This window comes from Plasmodium chabaudi (genome assembly GCF_900002335.3).
Source record: "Plasmodium chabaudi chabaudi strain AS genome assembly, chromosome: 13".
In the NCBI taxonomy this organism is placed as follows: Eukaryota; Apicomplexa; class Aconoidasida; order Haemosporida; family Plasmodiidae; genus Plasmodium; species Plasmodium chabaudi.
This window is the reverse complement of record NC_030113.2, coordinates 1,197,983-1,218,468: the sequence shown is the minus strand read 5'-3', so window position 1 is coordinate 1,218,468 and position 20,486 is coordinate 1,197,983. Positions and strand designations below refer to the sequence as shown.

The window sequence follows — 20,486 nt, the reverse complement described above, 5'->3', positions numbered from 1 at the left end:
TTTTTAAAAGTTTGTTAAGGATAATATAAAGATCAATATTTTGAATAGTGGTTTAAATGCAAAATCGATTACACAATAATTTTTTTAAACATTGTAATATAATTTTTTATATATAATAACAACATAATTAGATAATGTTAAAAATTACATGTTTCATTGACATGCAACATTAGATGATTGCTCACACATAAACCCACAAAAATTGCAATTTTATTAAATTTCCAAAAAAATGTTAATCAAATTTTGTAATTCAATTTCTACAATTCAAATATATTTGTAAAAATTAACAATATGTAAATTACATCAATTTTGAAATTATAAAATTCCATAGATTGAATATACCAATATTATTAATACCTTTTATTATAATTATACATATTTATGATCTATAATATAATAACAAAATGTTAAATTATATTGCTTTATCAATGTGTAATTTTTTACACATATACATCTGTATTATTTTATATATTATTAGTGAATCATTGTAAAAGCACTTCTGTAAATTCGTCACACGTTTTTAATGTATAAAATTTCAAACCATTTACTTAATCTATTAAAATTCACATATTAATAAAATTGGGAAAAAATATAAGTAAATGGAAAAATTGGAAAAATTTTCAACATCTTTGTATTATATATATAAATATTTTTTTAACTTTCCAAAAATGTAATAGTAATAATTTTCTTTTATTATTTTTTTAAAGGGTATTAATTTGGTTGAAAGTCTGAATAATAGCATTTCGCCTTTAATAACAAATTTATAACAATGTTATGTAAATAAAATTCAAACACACCGCCAAAAAAAAGTAAAATATATAGAATATATATATAAAGGAAAATATCAAAAAATATATAACAAATTGGTGTAAATATTTAAAAATTAAACAAAAATATTATATATTTACAAATTTTAAGAATAAAATAAATTTTTATAAGGAAAACTATCGAGGGTTAATAGTGGTAATATTATCATGTGGTGAATGATTCAATAAATTAATGTTCCATTCATGGCTTATTATTTTTTTTGATTCCACAAATTCTTTTAAATTTTGTATAATCACATTTGCTAAGTCGTATTCATCGTAAATACCCTGCAAAAAAATATAGTTGGACAATAAAAATTTTTTTTAATTATTATTTCTATGTTTCATCATGTAAATGTATTTACAGATTATGTGTGTATATATCCATATATTAATTAATATTTTATTACTATTTATTTTTTAATAAAAATTAAAATTACCTTAAGCTGTGATATATTTAAAGACATGTTACACCCTTTATTGATCTCTTCAATTAGCATGCAATATTCGTCATCCTACGAAAGAATAAATTAAAAATTTTGATTATAACTCTATCTACATTTATATATGCATAGATATATATAATTTTTTTGTTCTATAAATTACATTTAAGGAGCAAATAGGCTTGTATAACTTCAAATTGATTTTAGCATTTCTAATGTTTTCCAATATACTATTTATGATAACATTTTTGTAGTATCGTCTCAAGTATCCCTGAAAAATTACCAAACAATGCATTAAGTAATGTGTAATCATATATATGAAATCGCTTATATCTTAAAATATTAATATTTTATATGAACCATATAGATATTACGATTATTCTTACCTTATAATACATATGCAACAATTTGAGTATAATCAAGTGGTGAAATTTTATTGGAAGTAATAAAATTGAAATATAGGCCAAAAGAGATATGACAACCTATTCCATAAAAAGGGAATAAATCAAATAATGTGAAATGTGTGATATAATATAAGGTAGTAAAATAAATGAGTATATAAGGATGTCTTATTGAGAATTATAAGAATGACAATAAATATAAGTGTATATGGAAATAATTTGTATAAAAAAAATATATTATGGATATCTCTATATATCTCTCGTTGAGTGCATTTTTTAGGCTTACCTTTGTCAAATTAAAATTTTTGTGGTTGAATAGATTCAGAAATTTTTCTAAATAAAGATTGATTATCATATGCTTGTGCATAAATATTTTTAGGTTTGTTTTGGCATTCTTGTAGACTGTGAGAATATTTTTTTTATCTTTGTTTTCCTCATAATTCCTATTTGGTAGGAAATTATTTTTAAATTCATTTTTTTTTACATGCCCATTATCTGATGACAATTCGCCCTCTTCTTCACTATATTCTTGGTCATATTTTTGATTCATTTTAATATTTTCCTTTTTATTTTGAACAAAAATTTGTGCAAAAATATTTTTCTTCATATATATGTTTTTATGTTTATTTGTATACAATGAATTGGCATTCGAAGAGAATATATTTTTCTGATATATTATTTTGACAATGTTATTGAAATCTTTATTTTTTTTCTTATCATATTTTTTTGCTTTTAAATACATGTATTTTGATATTTTAAACAGATTATATATATCATGAATATAAAAATATAAAATTGTAAAGAATAAAAAGTAGTTAATTATAAATATTAAAACACCATAAAGAAGCCTATCTCGTATACTAGTTTTTTCTATTGAATTATAATAATCTCTTTTATTCAATAAAAATTTATTAAATTTATTTACTTTTTTCGTAAGAAAATGGTATTCTCTGTGCCTTTTCTTTAAATTAGCTCCCTTACTAAATTTGCTATGCGAATGGAGGTCTTTATAATAACTAAGACTTCTATAATTATAAAAATTTTTTAAAGAATTTAAATATTCTATATTATTCTCGATAGTACTAAGGTTTAAAGCGCTAATCGTACTGCTAAGATATTTAAGTTTCCAATTTTGATAAAATCCCTCATTTCGTTGTGTAAAACCTTTTAATAATTCTCGTGAATTTAAATTATTCCAATTGTTATTATGCACTAATTCTAAATTTGATAAATTTCGTTTATATATTTTGTTTGAGTAAATTTTTTGTTGCTCATTTTTGGTTATACTACTAAGCATTTCATAAGCTATATTAGAATTACTTAATAACTTAAATTTATTTTTTATATTTTTAAAATAATCATCCAATGTTTGAAGCTCGTTTTTTAAATCCATGCTAATTTTATTTTTAAAAACATTATTACTATAAAGAGATTGTTCTAAGAAGTTTTGAAAACTCTCATGATTCTTTTGAAAGATTGATTTAAAAAATTGTGAATTTTCAGGTATTTTTTCAGATTTTTCGGTTTTTGTATTATTTACATTTAATGTGTTTGCATCATAAGTAGCTACTTTTTCTTTTTCATCTTTATAAATATCATATGATAACATAGGTTGTTTGTTCGTTAATTTTTGTTTTATTTTATCTTTTAAATAGTTTGTATTTTTAAATATTTTAAAATGCTTTTTCATATTATCAAAGAGATTATTCCCTTTTTTTTTTAACAAATTCGTTTTATATTCGGCATCATTTAATTTATCGTTCACTGGATTTTTATTTTCATCATCACTCTTTTCCATACTTATAGATTTATAAAGCATACTATTATATTGAATATTCTTATCATTTTTTAAAAAATTCATATCATTACTATACTTCATTTTGATATCCTCCTTATTTACATTTTTTAAATAATTTTTCATATTGCTTATATATTCTAAATCATTTTTACCACCACTTTTAGAAATTGCTGCCATATCATATTCACTAAAATGCCCTTTTTCATGAATATTCTCAAGTCCATAATTATCTTTTTGTAAGCCCTTTAAAATTTTATATGAAATATTTGCATTTATAGCATACAAATGCTTACATTTGTAACTAAAATGTGAATGATTTTTATGTCCTTTCATCTTTAAACCTAATAATTCTTTGCTATAACTTAGTGAAAGAGTATCATTTTCTACATTACCTACATTACTATTATAATTTATTGAAGATATTTTTTTAATATAATTCAATGATTTGTTATTTTGGATTTTATTTTTATTAAATTCTTTAGCTATATTATTGTTTCTATGTGTAATGTTTCTGCTTATTTTCATTGATATTTCACAGCTCTTTTTTCTAAGCCCTTTACTCATTATCTTTTCTTCCAATTGCATTACTTTTTTTTCTATTGAATTTTTTTTTATATTTAATGATATACTACGCATTTTACTAAGGGTAATATTGTTCTCATTTTTACAATCAATTTTATTTTCATCGCGTCCATAAACTATCAATCTATGTATATTATTAGTAACATCTCGCAGGCGCCTATTTCGAGAATTTTTGTTATTATTAAAATGTAAATCTATGTCTAATATTCCTCCGACGTTGGTTCTTTTTTGAAATTCATATTTTGTATTCATATAAATAGAAGTATTATTGATAGGATTTTTCTTATCACCAGTGTTATTATTTTTTTTTTCTTTATGTGCATCCTTTTTACAATTACTTATTTGTAAAAACTCGTTATCAGAATATAAATTATCGTCAAGATAATTGTCATTTAAAGTATTATAAGATTCATCTTCAATGTTTGATTGAGAATTTATTTTTTTTTCATTTTTAGAGCAATTGCTATCATTTTTTATATTATTCTTAGCAATTTTACTGTTAATTTTATTTTTAATTATACCAAAACCACTTTTTATACCACCCATTTTTTCATTTTTTCTTTTTTGCATTTCTGATTTATAAATATTTTTTATTTGGGTAATTTTTCCTTCTTTTATATCTTTTAATTTTTCAAAAATGTTCATAATTTTATTTTTATTTTCCTTATTATCATCATTCTCATTATTCACATCATTTGGATTATCATTTAAAGTGTCTGTAGTATCATGTAATTTTTCTTTATCATCATGTTCATCGCCATTATCAATATAACTATCATTGGAAAAATCATTAAGTGTACTTTCTTTTTGATTTCGAGGACTTTTTAATTTATTATTTTGTAAATCCACGTTTTTTTCACATTCATTATTCATTCCCGATTTATTGCTATCTTTTAAATGAGAATTTTCATGAAATACCTCATTTTTTTTTAATATTTTTGAAGAATTACCCATTAATTTTTCATAATTTATTTTCTTCTTATTATTATTATCATATTTATTCAGATCAGTTATATCAGCATTGTTTCTTTGATTTATTATGTTGGTATCGCTTATATTTTTATTGGTATCATTTCCATCGTTCTTAGTATTATTATCTTGAGTATCCTTCATCGTATCATTCAACGCACTATCAAGATTGTTATTATTTTTACCATTACAATTATAACTATTATTACTATATGTTTTTTCAGGAGAATGCTGATTAGCATCGCATTTATCGTTATTATTAAATGACGTATATATATTAGGTTGTTTGTTTTGTTCTAATTTTGGGCTAGAATTATCTATTGTTCCTATTTTGTTATCATTGGCATTTTTTTGAGAAGTGTTAAGTTTCATATCTGATGAACTTTTTGGAGTTTTTGATCCATCATTGTTGTGTTCGTTGATTTCATTTTTATTCACGTTTTTTTCGTTACTTTTTTTATGTTTTCCAATTTCATTTGATTCAATGCACAATATTTGTTCAGTCTCACGTGTTTTTTGATTACTGTTTGGCGGGTCTATATTGTTCTCCAATGCTTTAATACCCTTCGCATCATTTGAGTCCTTTAATAAATTTTGATTTAAATCAATTTTAATATGCTTTCTTTGCTGTTTCCATCTTTTAAATATTCGTTTTGATTTGAATAAGAAATTTGAAGTATAATTTTTCTCCTCAGTTTTTTTATTTGGAGTAATTTTTGCATTTTCTTCTTTAACGTTAACTGAATTATTGGACTTTTCCTTTTGTTTTACCGTATTTTTTTCTTTTTTTTTCATTTTATTTAAAAAATATATATATAAAGGAAAATCATTATTTAACCCACCATGCACAGTAATGATGAACAAACAATGGGCGTAAATGAAAATTAATATCATGTTGATATACATTATTTTGATAGTATTGTAAAAATATTTAGGAAAATATTCAACAATGTTATATAACGAATCATTAGTACTGATATTTATATAATAATCGGAAATTTTATTTATATATTTTTTTTTATCTGGCACATCTTTGTTTTTTATTTTACTTTTTTGATCTATGTGTCTATCATCAAATAAGAAATTTACGTTATCTTTGCTATCATAATTATAATTACTATGCCCAATTCTTGTATTTGTACTATTTCTTTCGTTTCTATTTATATTATGCTCATTATGATTACTTTCAAAATAATCAACATTACGTGAAATTTCATTCGAACTAATTATACCATTTTTGAATTCTTTATAAGTTTGCTCAATATCATTGGTATTACTATTTTTAATGTAACTTTTGCAGGGCTTATAATATTGCAAACAACTTTTTTCATGTACAAGAATATCCATTGAATATTTTTCATTATTTATTTCAAAATAGAAGTTATTATTAGTGTTATTTTTACTCGATAACTCATGTGATGCATATTTATCATCATTTTGTTCTTTTGTATTATTTTCATGGTTAGGTTGATAATAATTATTTCTCATATTGTTCATAATTTTTACTTCTAAATCTGCCAACATAACGTCATTCACATTAAAACAATTTGATGATTTTTGCAAATCAAAATCATAACTGCTATCGTATGTGTCGTTGTTGTAATCATTTTCATCACTGTTATAACTTCCAGTATCTTCTTTGTCGTCGTCATATTTTGAAACAAGAAAAGTATTTCCGTGTATATTTGATTCTTGGTCCCTAACATCTATTGCATTGCATGCTTCAGATATATTAGATGGAATAAAATTCCCTTGAGTGCCGTCTCTTAAAATAGTATTTTCTCTATTTTTTATATATTTATCAAATGGGCATCTTTGGTGATATAATTTATCTTTAATATTATTTGAATATAAATTTTCATTTGTATTATTTAAATAATTGTCTGTATATTTATTTGATAAATTTTTATTATTATATTCTCTCAAATCATAATACTCCATTAAATGGTTTTTATTATTACTAATCAGATTGTGTATTTTACTATTTCTTAGCATTTTATTGTAAAAATTTGTATTATATTTGTTATTTGCATCTATGTTATTATTAAACCCTTCTAAACAATTATAATTGTTTTTTAAATAAGTCATATCATTTGAATATTTTTCATTTTCTAAATTAATTACACTTTTTTTCTTTGTATTATTGATTATTTTATCTTTTTTGCCTTTTAAATATTTTCGTAAGTTGTTTAATATATTATCATTTACCTTTTCCTCCTTTTTACATTTTGCATGTTCTCCTTTTTCCTTATCTATACCTTCGGCTTTAACATTTTTATCTCTCGGAACGTTAGCTAGCTGATTATCATTCATATGTTTGTTGCTTAAAGGATTTAATACATCATACTTCTGATTATTATTACATTGACTGTTTTTTGCACCTCTATCAAAAAGGAGTATAGAATGTCTCCTGACTCCCTTAGCGTTATCATTAATGTCTCCTCTACTAGGATGCCTTGTGAGGTTCTCTTCTTTTGGAATACTATAATATCTCCTACCATGACTATCTGCATCATTTTTTTTTATATCTCGCAATTCAGGATAATTAGTTATGTAATTACTATCGATATTATTTTTGTAGTCAATATGATTACTTCCCTTAACCATTGTGTCAAATATTCTCTGTTTGGAATTTTCATAAGTTTCTTTTTTTCTAAGCATATAAGATTCTAAATACTCAATTTTATCTGGGCTATTGGATTTTTTGTTAGAATACTTATGAAAATTTTTCTTACCATAATATTTTCTTTTGACTATTCTATCTATAGATATATGGTTCTTATTTATCCCATTATCATCTTCGTTTGGAAAAAAATAACTATTGTAATACTTACCAAAATATGTAGGAGTATATGCAAAGAAATATAGGCATTTGCATCTGTAATATTTATAAAGATATTGAAAAAATATTGGAAATTTATTCAATATAAACATATGGACAAATGTATGCAAATGATAAAGATCTGATTTATTTGATATTTTGCACAATAAACTATGAGGGAAAAATAAATATAATATAGGATATTGATATAATAGATATCTATACGTATCATAATTTTTTTCATTATTTATCGAAATTAAAAATATGATTGTTAATAATAATATAATGTGTATATAATTTTTAAAATAGGAACATAAAAATATATATATTAATGAAATAATAGAAACTGGAAAACTTCTAAATTCAAAAATATCATTTAATTTATCTAAAAATTTATTGAATCTATTTTTGATTTGCATTGTTCTTTTCACATTATTTAAAAATAAACTAATTAGCTGGTAATTATTATTTAGATTATTATTTGGCATAAACAAATTTTCATTATCACCCAGCATGTTTCCGCTATTTGCTTGTGGTAATAAATATTCGAATCTGTTTTTACTTTTATATATAAATATATGTACATATAAATTATCATCCGTAGGATCATCTGCATATTTATTATTCTTTGGTACTGTTTTTTTTTGGTCATTTGTTATTTTTTTTACAAAGAAATAATTCTTATCAAAACTTATATATTTTTGATTCAATAATGAATCTTCATTTAATAATTTTGAATCAGCTTTATTATTATCTAGAGATGATCCCAAATTTTCTATCGCATTTGAGCTTGTAGAGCCAAGGAACGAATCATTATAACTATTTTTGTATATATTATTATTATTTTTTTTTTGATAATTTTTATAAGCCCCCGAACTCATATGTGAGTTATATAATTCGGTATCCCTTTTACCATTGTTTAGATATAAATCAAAATAAATGTGTTTCTCAATTTCATAACTATACAATATAAAATACCCTAAATATATATCAAGGTCGGTATAAAAATGAAATACAATTTTGTTGTGCTGATCTGTGAAAAGCGGTATAAACATGTCTTTATTGTATTCATATTTATAATAATACAAAAATTCGTTTACATCTATTATTGCGTATATGTAACTATATTTTATTTGCTCTATATTCTTTATCTTTAATATATTTATATATATATAGTTATAGGTATTTTGCATCATTGAATTATAATATTTTTTTAAGAATTTAAAATACATTGGGGAAGAATAATACAGTCCATAATTTTTTAAAAAGCTATTTTGTGCATTTTTAAAAAATAATATTTTCATATATTTTTTTATAGACCCATATATAGAAATTATTTTCATCAAATTAATAAATTCAGTAATTACATTCAGATTATGGTTTGCTAGCCTAATTTCCTCATTGTTAAAATGAAACCCATCATTTGATATTTTATAATAATCTTTGCTTTTTTTTTTAGCGTTTTTTTTTTTTAATGAAAAAAAGTTACTATTATCTGAGTTAGAACTTATATTATCTATGCATATTCTTTTTGCATAAATAGTAAATTTATATATGTTATTTGAACTTTTATATATATCACTAATTCTTGAATGAGATATATCATATATATCTCGATTTACAACTTTGTAAATATTATTGATATTTTGCTTAAATTTGTTTATAATTAAAAACTTTTTTTTTAGCATTATAATTCTTTTTCTATATATATGTGTTGAACTTGTCTTCTTATACATATTACAAGAAATTGTATAATCGAACTTATTTATAAGAGTATTTAAATATATATTAACTCCATTTTTTGTATCATGATCACTATATTTTTTATTATTAATATTATAACCTTTTGGTATCGTATTTATATCCTCTTTGTTAGTATAATTATTTGGCACTAATTCACTTGGTAAATCACAAACATCTTTATTATGCTCTTCATTCACTATCTCAGTATTGTTTGTGTCTTTATTTTTAAAATTTGATCGTTTACCTTTACTGTTATATGGTGAATGACTGTTGGTGTATTTCTTTTCTATGCTATGATTTTTTTCTATTTGATTTTTATAAAATTCGTTATCTGGATTATTTGATTTCTTAAGGCTATCAGTTTTACCTTTATTTGAATCCTTGTTCTTAATCAAACTTGAATTTTTCTTATGAGCACTGTTATGTGATTCATTCCTTTTATTTTCTTCCTTGATATTATTATTAAACTTATTCAGATAGAAATCATAAATGTTATTGTTGTATTTGTGATTATTAATTTCATTATATAAATAATATTCTGTTAAATCTGCTTTTGATTTATTATTTACATTTTCTTCTTCATCTGATGACGAAGAATCATATATATTGTCATATGCATTACTTAAAATATGTGATCCGCTATCATCCTTTTTAATACTAGAATTCCATTCCACGTCGGTTTCATTCCTTTTATCATCATTATGCTTAGAATAATTCTCCATCATTTTTATTTATTATTACTGTCATTATTTGGTGTTTTTGTATATATTATGCATGATCATGTGTTTTGTATTATTGTTGTGTATTCAAAATATAGCTAATATTTCACTTTAGCCTTCAAAAATACTATAATATGAATTTGTTAAGGATATATTAATGAGTTATTTTACCCTTTAAATTAATTCATATTATGCTTATCATTTTATCCAACATGCATATATGCTGTGATAAAATAATCAGCACGACTCGGATAAGTTTATACAAATATAAACCAATTAAGGACGCATATACACACGTTAGTTATATATATGTGTTCTATATTTTCTGTTCATATTTTCATTTATTATATTTTTATATAAATACAAATGGTAGTAACAAAAAAACAAATTAAACACAAAATATTGTACACTTTGGAATATGCTTATTAAACTCTTAAATATTTTATTCCATAATAATTTAATTTTTGTTATACTAATAACTTTAAAAGAAGTTTTCTATCTATTTATTTCCAATATATTAAAGAGTATGCTTACATATTTAATAGGCCTAAAACGTATACAGTGTGCTAAGGTATATGCATAGTATTATTATCACAGGTCTAATATATTGATATATAACGTTGTTTATAATTACGCAAAAAAAATTGAAATAAAGTAAAACATATATATAATAATTAATTTCAAAATTTACTAAAAAAAATGTTTACAAAAAACATATATTTTATTCTTTGATAATTAAAGAATAAAAATAAATAAAATTTATCATTAGATAAATATGAATGAATTTTCAAATTTTACTTATACCCTTTTTAACATTTTTGTAAAATATCACAAAAGGTAAATTATATAAAAATGTAAAAACCCCAAAACAGCGGAAAAAATAAATAAAAAAAGAATAAAGTAAAAAATCACGAATAATGTTTGACGTAATATTTGTTAAACACAATATATTAGTTAGTTAATTGCATACTTCAAAGGGCAATATTTAATGTATGCCTTTCATTATATGCATTTTGTAATATATAATATTTTTTTATTCACGGACATATTTTGTATAATTTTTTATACAAAAGAATATAACGACAAAATTGGAATATTAGTTAAAAAAGTATATTATAATTTTTTTATATAAATATAACATTTCCCAACTGACAAAAAATTATTAAGTTAAAAACGATAACAATAACATAAGAATAAACATAACGGCGGATTTATATTAAAAAGTATATCTTTTAATTCACAATTATTTGCATATAATTACCATACGCTATTATTTTTTTGGATATTTATTTATTTATTTTCCATTTTTTTATTTTTTTCGATATTTTTTCTAGTGGCACTGTCAACGAGAAAGAAAAAAAACCCTCGTAATACCATAAATAGTAAAATTTTAAAAATTAGAAAAAGGAAACGAGATTTTGACGAAGGTAATAAAAAACATGTTGCACATTTAACATTATGCTATGAGATTAAGACTCGAATTTCTATATTGTTTTGATATATTATACTTCTATGATGTGCATACAATAAAACGCTATATTTATTGATTCCCCCTATTTAATAAATTATATTTACAGTGTATAATGATTATCATAGTAAACCCGTTCTTCCGTATGATGTAGATAAAAAAGGATGTGGTATGTTTAACTATCCGAAATATAAGTTTACATATAACTATTTAGTATATATTATTTATCTTTATGTATGTATTCAAATAATATAAACTCATTAATAACATTTTAATAGGACAATTTAAATGTTATGCTTGTGATATTTATTTCATAAATGATGACGCAATGAAACAACATGAAAAAACGAAAAAACATAGGAGACGAGTAAAACTCATGACTAAGGAAACACCATATACTTACGTAAGGCTTTATATCCATACTTATCGTGTATTATCACTTGTTTGCCCACCATGTATCCATAATATTGCAGTATTTATATATTCCGGTATTTGCCTTTTGCTTGTTTGATTTTTCAGAAGGACGCATTACGAGCTGCTGAAATTACTTTCTAATTTAATTACATTAATGATATGGAGGCATGAACTTTCCTCAAATATCCGTGAATGGAATTATTTTTGTAAACTTCAAAAATAAATTCAAATAATAAGTTGTTTGGTCTAATTGTAGGAAGTCGATATATTCAAATTTCGAAAATTGATCATAGTGATCACTTTGTAAAGACATGTTTTTTAAGTTAATATTTTCTTTCAACACTTTATTAATTTTTTCAATATTATTATGTTTCAATATTTTTGTCAAAAAATTCTGAAACATCATTATATGTTGTTTAGTATCTTCTTCATCATTTTCTTGTTTGTTAAATTCATTCAATGCTTTTTTTTCTTTTTTATTATTATTTAATAACATTAATTCACATAATTCAAATAGACAAAACAAAATGGATTTATGTTTGGATATATTTTTTCCATGTCTTTTTTCGCATTCCTCATTTTCCATTTTGGAAATCCTATTTAAAAAAGAAATAAATTAAGTTAAATTTGGGCATGTTGAAATGGTAATACTAATAACTCTATATTCACTTAACATAACATTTTAAAATATATCATTCGGCATGCAACCTCTCCTACTATAATAGTCTATGAGGTATTATATATGTTTGTGCATGCCTACGTGGGTAAGCATGTGCATTTCTACTATTTTAAAATATTTTTACCTGCAAAAACACGATTCATATTCCATAAATATCAAATCGGTAAACGGATTATTAGGAAAGTTAGTATTCCCTTTTATATTGATAGTAGTTTTGGATTCGACTGTTTTTAAATTAGATGAATAGAAGTTAATAAATCTAAAGCATAATAAGATATCATTAATTATACTTTCTTCTGTATTATCAAAATTAAAATCATAATCATATCTTTTTTGCATTTTGCTAATTTCTACATCAGTGACTAAAAAATTAATTCCTCTTTTTTTCATTAAAAATAATAATGTATACACATCTAGTGGTTGATTAAATATGTCATTTAGCACATCTATTCCATTATCTTGTAATATTATACCATCATTATTTATGTGAAAAACAAATTCATTAGCAATTTTGCTTTGTATTTTTATAATTACAGTGTTTTGAATGTATGTAATTTTCCATTTGACATAAGGGAAGTTACTTATACTATTTAAGCTTATATAATAGCTACCAACTTTGTTGTTATAAATTTTTAAATATGCTTTATTATTTATTGAAAATTGTTCACTCTCTATTTTAATTAAATTTATTTTATCATGGGAATTTAAGGTATCACATTGATTTTTATTATTTTGGTCGTCTTCTATACAATTATTTGTTTTTTTTTCAACTTGGTCATAATCGTTAATTGTGTTGTTCACATTATCAATAAGATCAATTTCATTAATCTCGTTTTTTTTATTTAAATGCAAAAACGTTTCTGGAACAGATAAATTCAACTGTTTCACATTTTGGTTCACTTGAACATAAAAAACTTCCATATAATGATCATTATAAATATAAGAAGGTATTTCGATTTCAAATACATAAGAAAATAAATTATTCATTTCATCTATAGGCAGTAAGTTAATAGTATTAACCTGGGGAAAATGTGTATTATTATTTTCACCAACACAATTTTCTACCTTTTCTGTATTTTTAGTAGATGCATCCAAAGATGAGTTCGGCAAAGATGATTGATTAGTAAATATATTAATTTTAAACAAATCTATAAAAATATGATTATTAATATATTCATAAGATTTATTTTTTATGAGTAAACTTACAAAATGCATGTTATATGTTTTTTTCGAAGGAATCATATATATTGTTGCAGTTTCAAATTGTATTTTATCATTTGAATTTAATACTTCAGTTATTATACTATTTTCAATTGTAAAAAAGTCGTTTTTTATAATATTATTTTCCAATTTATTTAATAAGATATATTTTTTTAATACCATTTTATTAGTATATTTTATATATTTTTTAAAGAGGTAATTTTTCAGAATAAAAAGGATTTTAAAATTTTCTAGACAATACATTCGTACGTTGGGGCTTATTGTATAATAATCAGTAAATAGAATAAAAAAAAATAAATATGTCATTTGAAACATTTCACAGCAATTTTGAAAACTTGCTAATTCATATTCTTTAAAAAATTCCTTAAAAAAATGGTAAATAACGTTTATAGATTTGTTGTTTAGGATATTGTAAAAATACTTTGATTTCATATCAGATGTCACATCATTTGGTGTATCATTTGATTCTTTATTGTGTATGCATTTAGTAAAAAAACTATCATATACACATCTGCATATATTTATATCAATATAAAAAAGCGGAACATTTTTATTTAGAGAATAATATTTTTTAAACAAATTATTTTCTATTTCCTCTTTTGTCTTTTCCATATAAGAACACATTTTATTTATTAATTTATCATCATATTCATTATATGTGTTTATTCTGATGTTGTCTAATAAATCATTTTTTTTTTCAATATCTTCAACTTTAGCTTCATTTTCAATTTTAATTTTTGGTATTTTTTTTTTTTTTATTTTTATTTTACCCTTCTCATTTTTCTCCTCTATATTTTTTAAATTGTTCTTTTTCTTTTCATCATTAATTTGGCTGTTTTCAATCCTCTTTTTCATTTTAATTATATATGTATTTTATTTTTTGTGAATAGCCTTTTTTTCTATATAAGCACAGAATTTGTATAAATTCTTATTTTTTCTCAATTTTAAGGGAAGGCATGGAAAAAATTATTATTAAAGTATGCCAAAAATCCAAATGGGCATAAACTAAAAATTTTATCGCATAAGTATAATAAATCGAAGTATTTTTTGTTTCTTACATTAATTTTATTATATACTTTTATGCACATTTTTTTTATATATTTAAGCGTTTTTTGGTGTATTATGTCTAAGACAAAAAAGCATAATAATACTAAAAATAAAAAATATACAAAGATAATTTTAGAAAAAAAACAAAACAAAATGGAATAAAATATAAGTTTAAAAAACTTCTTATGCTAATGTTGAATAAAGAGATATAAGGAATATGATAAAATCAAAGAATACGATGTATTCCCTTTTTTAAATATCTATGATTTGCAGAAAGGTATAGACTTATTTTTTTTATTCACCAAAACGAATATAAAAATCCCTGTATAAAACATATGTCAATTTTTCTTTAACAGAATAGCCTTGGGTATATAAGAAATTGATATTGCGAGAGGATGAATGAAATATATATACCACATATATGCCATAGATGGTAATGATGTTTAAATGTGACATATGCATTCTCAAATACCAGCAAAGCCTAATTAAATAAATAGCATTGTAGCCAAAAAAGGGGAAAAAACGAAATATACGAGATATCATTTTTTGTAATATCATTTAAAGTTTTAATGGTGGTGGGAACAATTCTTTGGGAAAGTATTTGAAATAGTTAAACCCAGAAATAGCGTCAAACATCTTTTAATATTTTTTTTAAATAAATTTTGTTATATAGATTTTATTTCATTGTTATTTAGTGGGATTGTATGGGAAAAAACAAACAAAAAAAAGAGAACAAAGGTATTGAGAAAGAAAAAATCCCCAAATTATTTTGATATGATATTTCTTTGGAAATAAAGATATAAAAAATATATATATAATAAATATAGGTATATAATTTGAAATAAATTTACAAATTGTATTTTGAATGCAATATGCTAAATAAAAAATAAAAATATATCTTATAAAATAACGAAAGTAAAACAGTAAAAACAAAATTTTTACAATATTATTTTTTATATAGAGAACCATTCAGATATTTATAAAGCTTATACTAAAAAATAATGAATCAATTGTACATTTTCAAAAAAACAAAAAAAAACCAAGTATATAAGTGCTTATTTTTAAACATCTTTTTTTTTTAATGAAATGGTTTAAAAAAGATAAATAAATATTTAATTTTAAATAACTAATTAATATTATTATTTTGTTCTATTTTTTGTTTGGTTTTGGGGGATATAGCAATAAACAAAATGGATAAAATCAACGATGACGAAATAGTGAATAAAATATCCAATATGACAAGTATGTTTAAAAAAATTAAAAAATAATATCTATATAATTTGTTTTAAACGTTAATCTATATATATGGTACATATCTTAGTGTAAAGGCGTGTATAAATATAATGTAGAGTGGATTTTCATCACCTTATTTATTTCATACATATTTTCGGTTTAAATATATCTACATGCATACATACATAGTTATATATTCATAATATGTGTATTTTTTTTAGATAACTTAAGCAGTGCTTCCCCGTCGCCTACAAGTAATATAAAAAAACAGAAAAAGGTAAAAAAACAAAAGACAGGGAAAAATATGAAAAACTCCAATAAAACAAATAATAATAATGGAAAAAAAAATAACAACAACAAGCCTGTTATTGCGTCTTATGAGGAGCATAAAAAAAAAGATATATGCAAGTTTTTTTTTAAAAAAGGGAAATGCATACATAATGAGAAGTGCAATTATTCTCATGATGTTACACCAATTTATAAAATTTCAAAATTATGTAAATTTTTAATAAAAGGGAATTGTCATAAAGAAAATTGCATGTTTTCTCATGATTATAACTTTTTTTTTTGTCGTAACAACTTAATAAATAATTCATGTACAAATCCATCATGCAAATTTAAGCATGCCAAAATCGACGCATCTATAACAAATACAGATAAATATAATATTGAAGTTGATAACCTTTTGAGTAGTGATGACAAAATAAGATTTTTATATAATAATAAAAATTATTTAACTGAGTTATTAATTAATAAATATTTACCCCATAATAAATCGGGAGATGTAAATATAGAAAAAATAAATAAAAAAGATATGTATCCATGGTTTATTAATGGTATCATTGATCTTATTCAAGTAGACTTTAAACATGGAAATACAAAATATTTTTATGATTTATTAAATAATTATAAAAATAGAGAGCATAATTTAAATGCATTTTTAAGTGAAAATAATGTAAATGATATAATGAATAACATGGATGAAAATTCCATAAGTCAAAAAGAAAACGATCACAGTGATATTAAAAAAAATAATAATGAGGATCTGAATGATGCTAATGCAGTTGATAGTAAAACAATAGAAAATAAAAATGAAGGTGTGCAAAATAATGAACAAAACGAGGAAGACAATTTCAACGATGATAAATTTTATTTGAGTGAAGAAGAAGATTATACTCAATACTTAAATAAATATTTTGATATGGATAAATAAGCTTAATAGTGAATTTTGTTTAACATATTTGATTATTCTATTGTATTCTCAATGAACCCTGAGTATATGCGTTGTTTGGAACATACGACATTATTCGAAAATGGTATATAGACATGAAAATGCTTGTATATATACACATTTAAAAATAAATTTTCTTATTATTTAATTAGTATTTTAAGTTGAAAAATCAAACAAAAACAAATAAACAAAATAGTAGCATTGCAAAACGACAAATAAAATGAAAATAAAAAATACGCTATCAAATAAAATTTTAAAACGAATATAGATGTATGTGAGTATGTGCATATACTTAGTTTCATATAAATTTTTTTTTTTTTTCTGTATACTTTTTTAATTTGTTTTTTCCTATAAAGTTATTATATGCTAATAGTGTAAAAATTAATTTATGGAAATTAATTTTATCAATATTTGAATTTATAAATGAAAAAACAAAAAACTTATTGAATTTGTTTATATCAAATTGGGTATAATTTTTTTTAAGTATATTTTTTAAAAAAACTAAATCATTTTGACTTTTCACATAAAAAATTTGTAATCTTAGAATTTTTTTATAAATATTACGAATGTTGTCATCGTTTATATTGTATTCAGATACCCGTGCTTTATAATGCTCACATATTTCATCTTCATATCTATTGCTTTCATTAGTTATATGCATTTTCAGCTCATATATTAATGCAATTATAAGCTTGACATATGTTATTTTATCGGTTACAAGCATTTTATTTGCCTGATGTATTGGTCTTTCTACATCCTTTGGTATTATACAATTAGCATTATTTTGTGTCGCGTTATTACTTTTACAATTTTCTCCTGATATATTATGAGATATATTCATTAAGAGACTATATTTATAACCCCCTACATTTCTATATTCAATTTTTAATAATGTTTTTATTAATTTAATAATATTTGTTCCTTTGCACATCATAAACGTTATAAAATCAAACTCTTTAATTTTTTCATAAGTACAATAAAATATTAACTTTTCAAAATGTAACCTGGTAAAGCTATTTAAAATGTTTATCGTAGTTATACACGAGAATCCATTACATTTTTCCCTTATAATTTCACTAAACAATAGAAATAGTTTCTTATCCTTAAAATTATACTTTGAAAATGTATATAAAATATTTTCTATATGGGATGGGGGTATGTTATATATTTTAGGGCGCTTATTATTTTTGTTGACATCACAATTGCTTCCCATATTGCTAGCATTACAATTATAATTTTGTATGTTGGTATTATTTAACAATATTTCATTTTGCAAATATTTTAATAAATCCACGTTTTCTTCCTTTAAATAATAGTTGCATGCATTTAAAATGTAGACAAGATTTTTGTTGGAAATATTGTTCATTTGTTTTATTTTGATATACATTTCTTTGTAAAATAGAAATACTTCCTTAATATTACAATTTTTGTCAAACAAATAAATGCAATGGGCAAATAGTCTCACTAAGCAATCATCATTTAAATATTTTATTAGTTTTTTCAATGTTAAACTAAAACCTTTAACTAAAGTAATATACCAGTTTAATCTATCATTGATGCCATTATGATTTTCCTTTTCATATATTATGCCATCGGAATGTGCACTATTACTTACCCCTTTATTATAAATATTGGAATAATTACTGTAAGCGGTATTATGTGAGAGTTCTTTTGTTTGAATATCTAATGATGGTGGATATTTTTTTTGAGGGAAAGAAAAGTAATTAACGCTTTGTTGTAATTCATCTAATTTTTTCCCAAATAAATTTAAATTATCTATAAAATTGGCATCGCTTTTTAAAAAATTGTTATTTTCGTCATTTTGATCAACACTCATGTATTCATAAAATAATTTATTTTCATCAACTGAATTGTATACGTCTTTTTCGCTATTTGTGTACGTATTAGTTTTTGTTCCATTAATTCGTGAGATATTTAAGCTATTTTGTAAGTAATTAATATTTATACCTTTTAATTTAGTAAAAAAATTAATATGATTAAATATTTTAATTAGCTGTATTATTTTAAAATGGAAGTTCTCATCGTATGATTCTTTATTTTCATTCGTTTCAATTTTGTCTAAAAATTTACAATGTAAGAATGGTTCAAATGTGGTTACGAATATTTCATTGAATTTTTCTTCATTTTTTTGATAAAAAAAATCTTTTAAAATTTTATTAAATTGAATAAATATTTTAAAAAATGTAACAATATTATTTTCGTTACTAATATGTGTATGTTTTATTTCATTATGCTCTATCCCTACTCTTTGATATACATCTTTCTCTTTTTTTTCCCCTTTCCATCCTTTTCTTTTTAATTCTTCAAAATTGTGATTTGCATATATTAATAATGAATCGATATTAAATATAGAAATATAATCATCAAAATATTTTACACTATTTATATTAATAATTTTTCTTTGTCGCGCTTTTTCTTTCTTTGTTAATGGAGCTTTTATTTTTTCAAGGTATATGTTGAATAAATTATACCTTTTCAAATTATCTTTAAATAATTTTACTTTATCGAGTTCAGAAGGGTTATTAACACTAAGCTCGCGAGTAATACCTTTTTTTATTTGCTCACAACAACTGGAGTGACCATTATCTATTGTACTTTTAATTTCATCCTTATATATAGCAGGTAAATTTTTAATGATATTTTTGTTTTGTTCTTTATTTTGATTGTGTTTTTTGTTGCATAATAGTGAGAAGTTTCTCTTGTATTTTTTACAAATTAATGGAGTGTAGGAAGAGAAACTATTCGTATTCCGATTTCCACATAAACATTTATGAAAATATTCGATTACAATACTTGTATTTTCATTTATTTTGGTATTTATTAATTTCATAATATATTACATTTATGAGTATTGATACATACATGGGTATGATTGCTAGCTATTACTACT

The 20,486-nt window shown here is 22.2% G+C and overlaps 5 protein-coding genes across 5 annotated transcripts; 2 read left to right on the top strand and 3 right to left on the bottom strand.

Annotated features, from left to right (window-relative positions):
- Positions 1 to 944: 944 nt before the first annotated feature.
- PCHAS_1332500 (conserved Plasmodium protein, unknown function) lies at positions 945 to 10,288 on the bottom strand (the record flags this gene model as incomplete). The annotated part of the gene is made up of 5 exons (XM_016799264.1): positions 945 to 1,094; positions 1,247 to 1,321; positions 1,413 to 1,520; positions 1,636 to 1,731; positions 1,937 to 10,288. The coding sequence occupies 5 exons, from the start codon at positions 10,286 to 10,288 to the stop codon at positions 945 to 947; spliced, it is 8,781 nt and encodes a 2,926-aa protein (XP_016654578.1).
- Positions 10,289 to 11,504: 1,216 nt separating this feature from the next.
- Positions 11,505 to 12,305, top strand: PCHAS_1332400 (zinc finger protein, putative; the record flags this gene model as incomplete). Its single annotated transcript, XM_016799263.1, has 5 exons — position 11,505; positions 11,617 to 11,709; positions 11,860 to 11,919; positions 12,029 to 12,153; positions 12,270 to 12,305. Coding segments are annotated over 5 exons (315 nt in total).
- Positions 12,306 to 12,342: 37 nt separating this feature from the next.
- On the bottom strand, positions 12,343 to 14,919 carry PCHAS_1332300 (conserved Plasmodium protein, unknown function; the record flags this gene model as incomplete). The annotated part of the gene is made up of 2 exons (XM_016799262.1): positions 12,343 to 12,760; positions 12,968 to 14,919. The coding sequence occupies 2 exons, from the start codon at positions 14,917 to 14,919 to the stop codon at positions 12,343 to 12,345; spliced, it is 2,370 nt and encodes a 789-aa protein (XP_016654576.1).
- Positions 14,920 to 16,301: 1,382 nt separating this feature from the next.
- PCHAS_1332200 (zinc finger protein, putative) lies at positions 16,302 to 17,557 on the top strand (the record flags this gene model as incomplete). Its single annotated transcript, XM_016799261.1, has 2 exons — positions 16,302 to 16,353; positions 16,566 to 17,557. The coding sequence occupies 2 exons, from the start codon at positions 16,302 to 16,304 to the stop codon at positions 17,555 to 17,557; spliced, it is 1,044 nt and encodes a 347-aa protein (XP_016654575.1).
- A 316-nt stretch (positions 17,558 to 17,873) lies between these two features.
- On the bottom strand, positions 17,874 to 20,426 carry PCHAS_1332100 (conserved Plasmodium protein, unknown function; the record flags this gene model as incomplete). Its single annotated transcript, XM_736270.2, has 1 exon — positions 17,874 to 20,426. The coding sequence occupies one exon, from the start codon at positions 20,424 to 20,426 to the stop codon at positions 17,874 to 17,876; it is 2,553 nt and encodes an 850-aa protein (XP_741363.2).
- Positions 20,427 to 20,486: the final 60 nt, after the last annotated feature.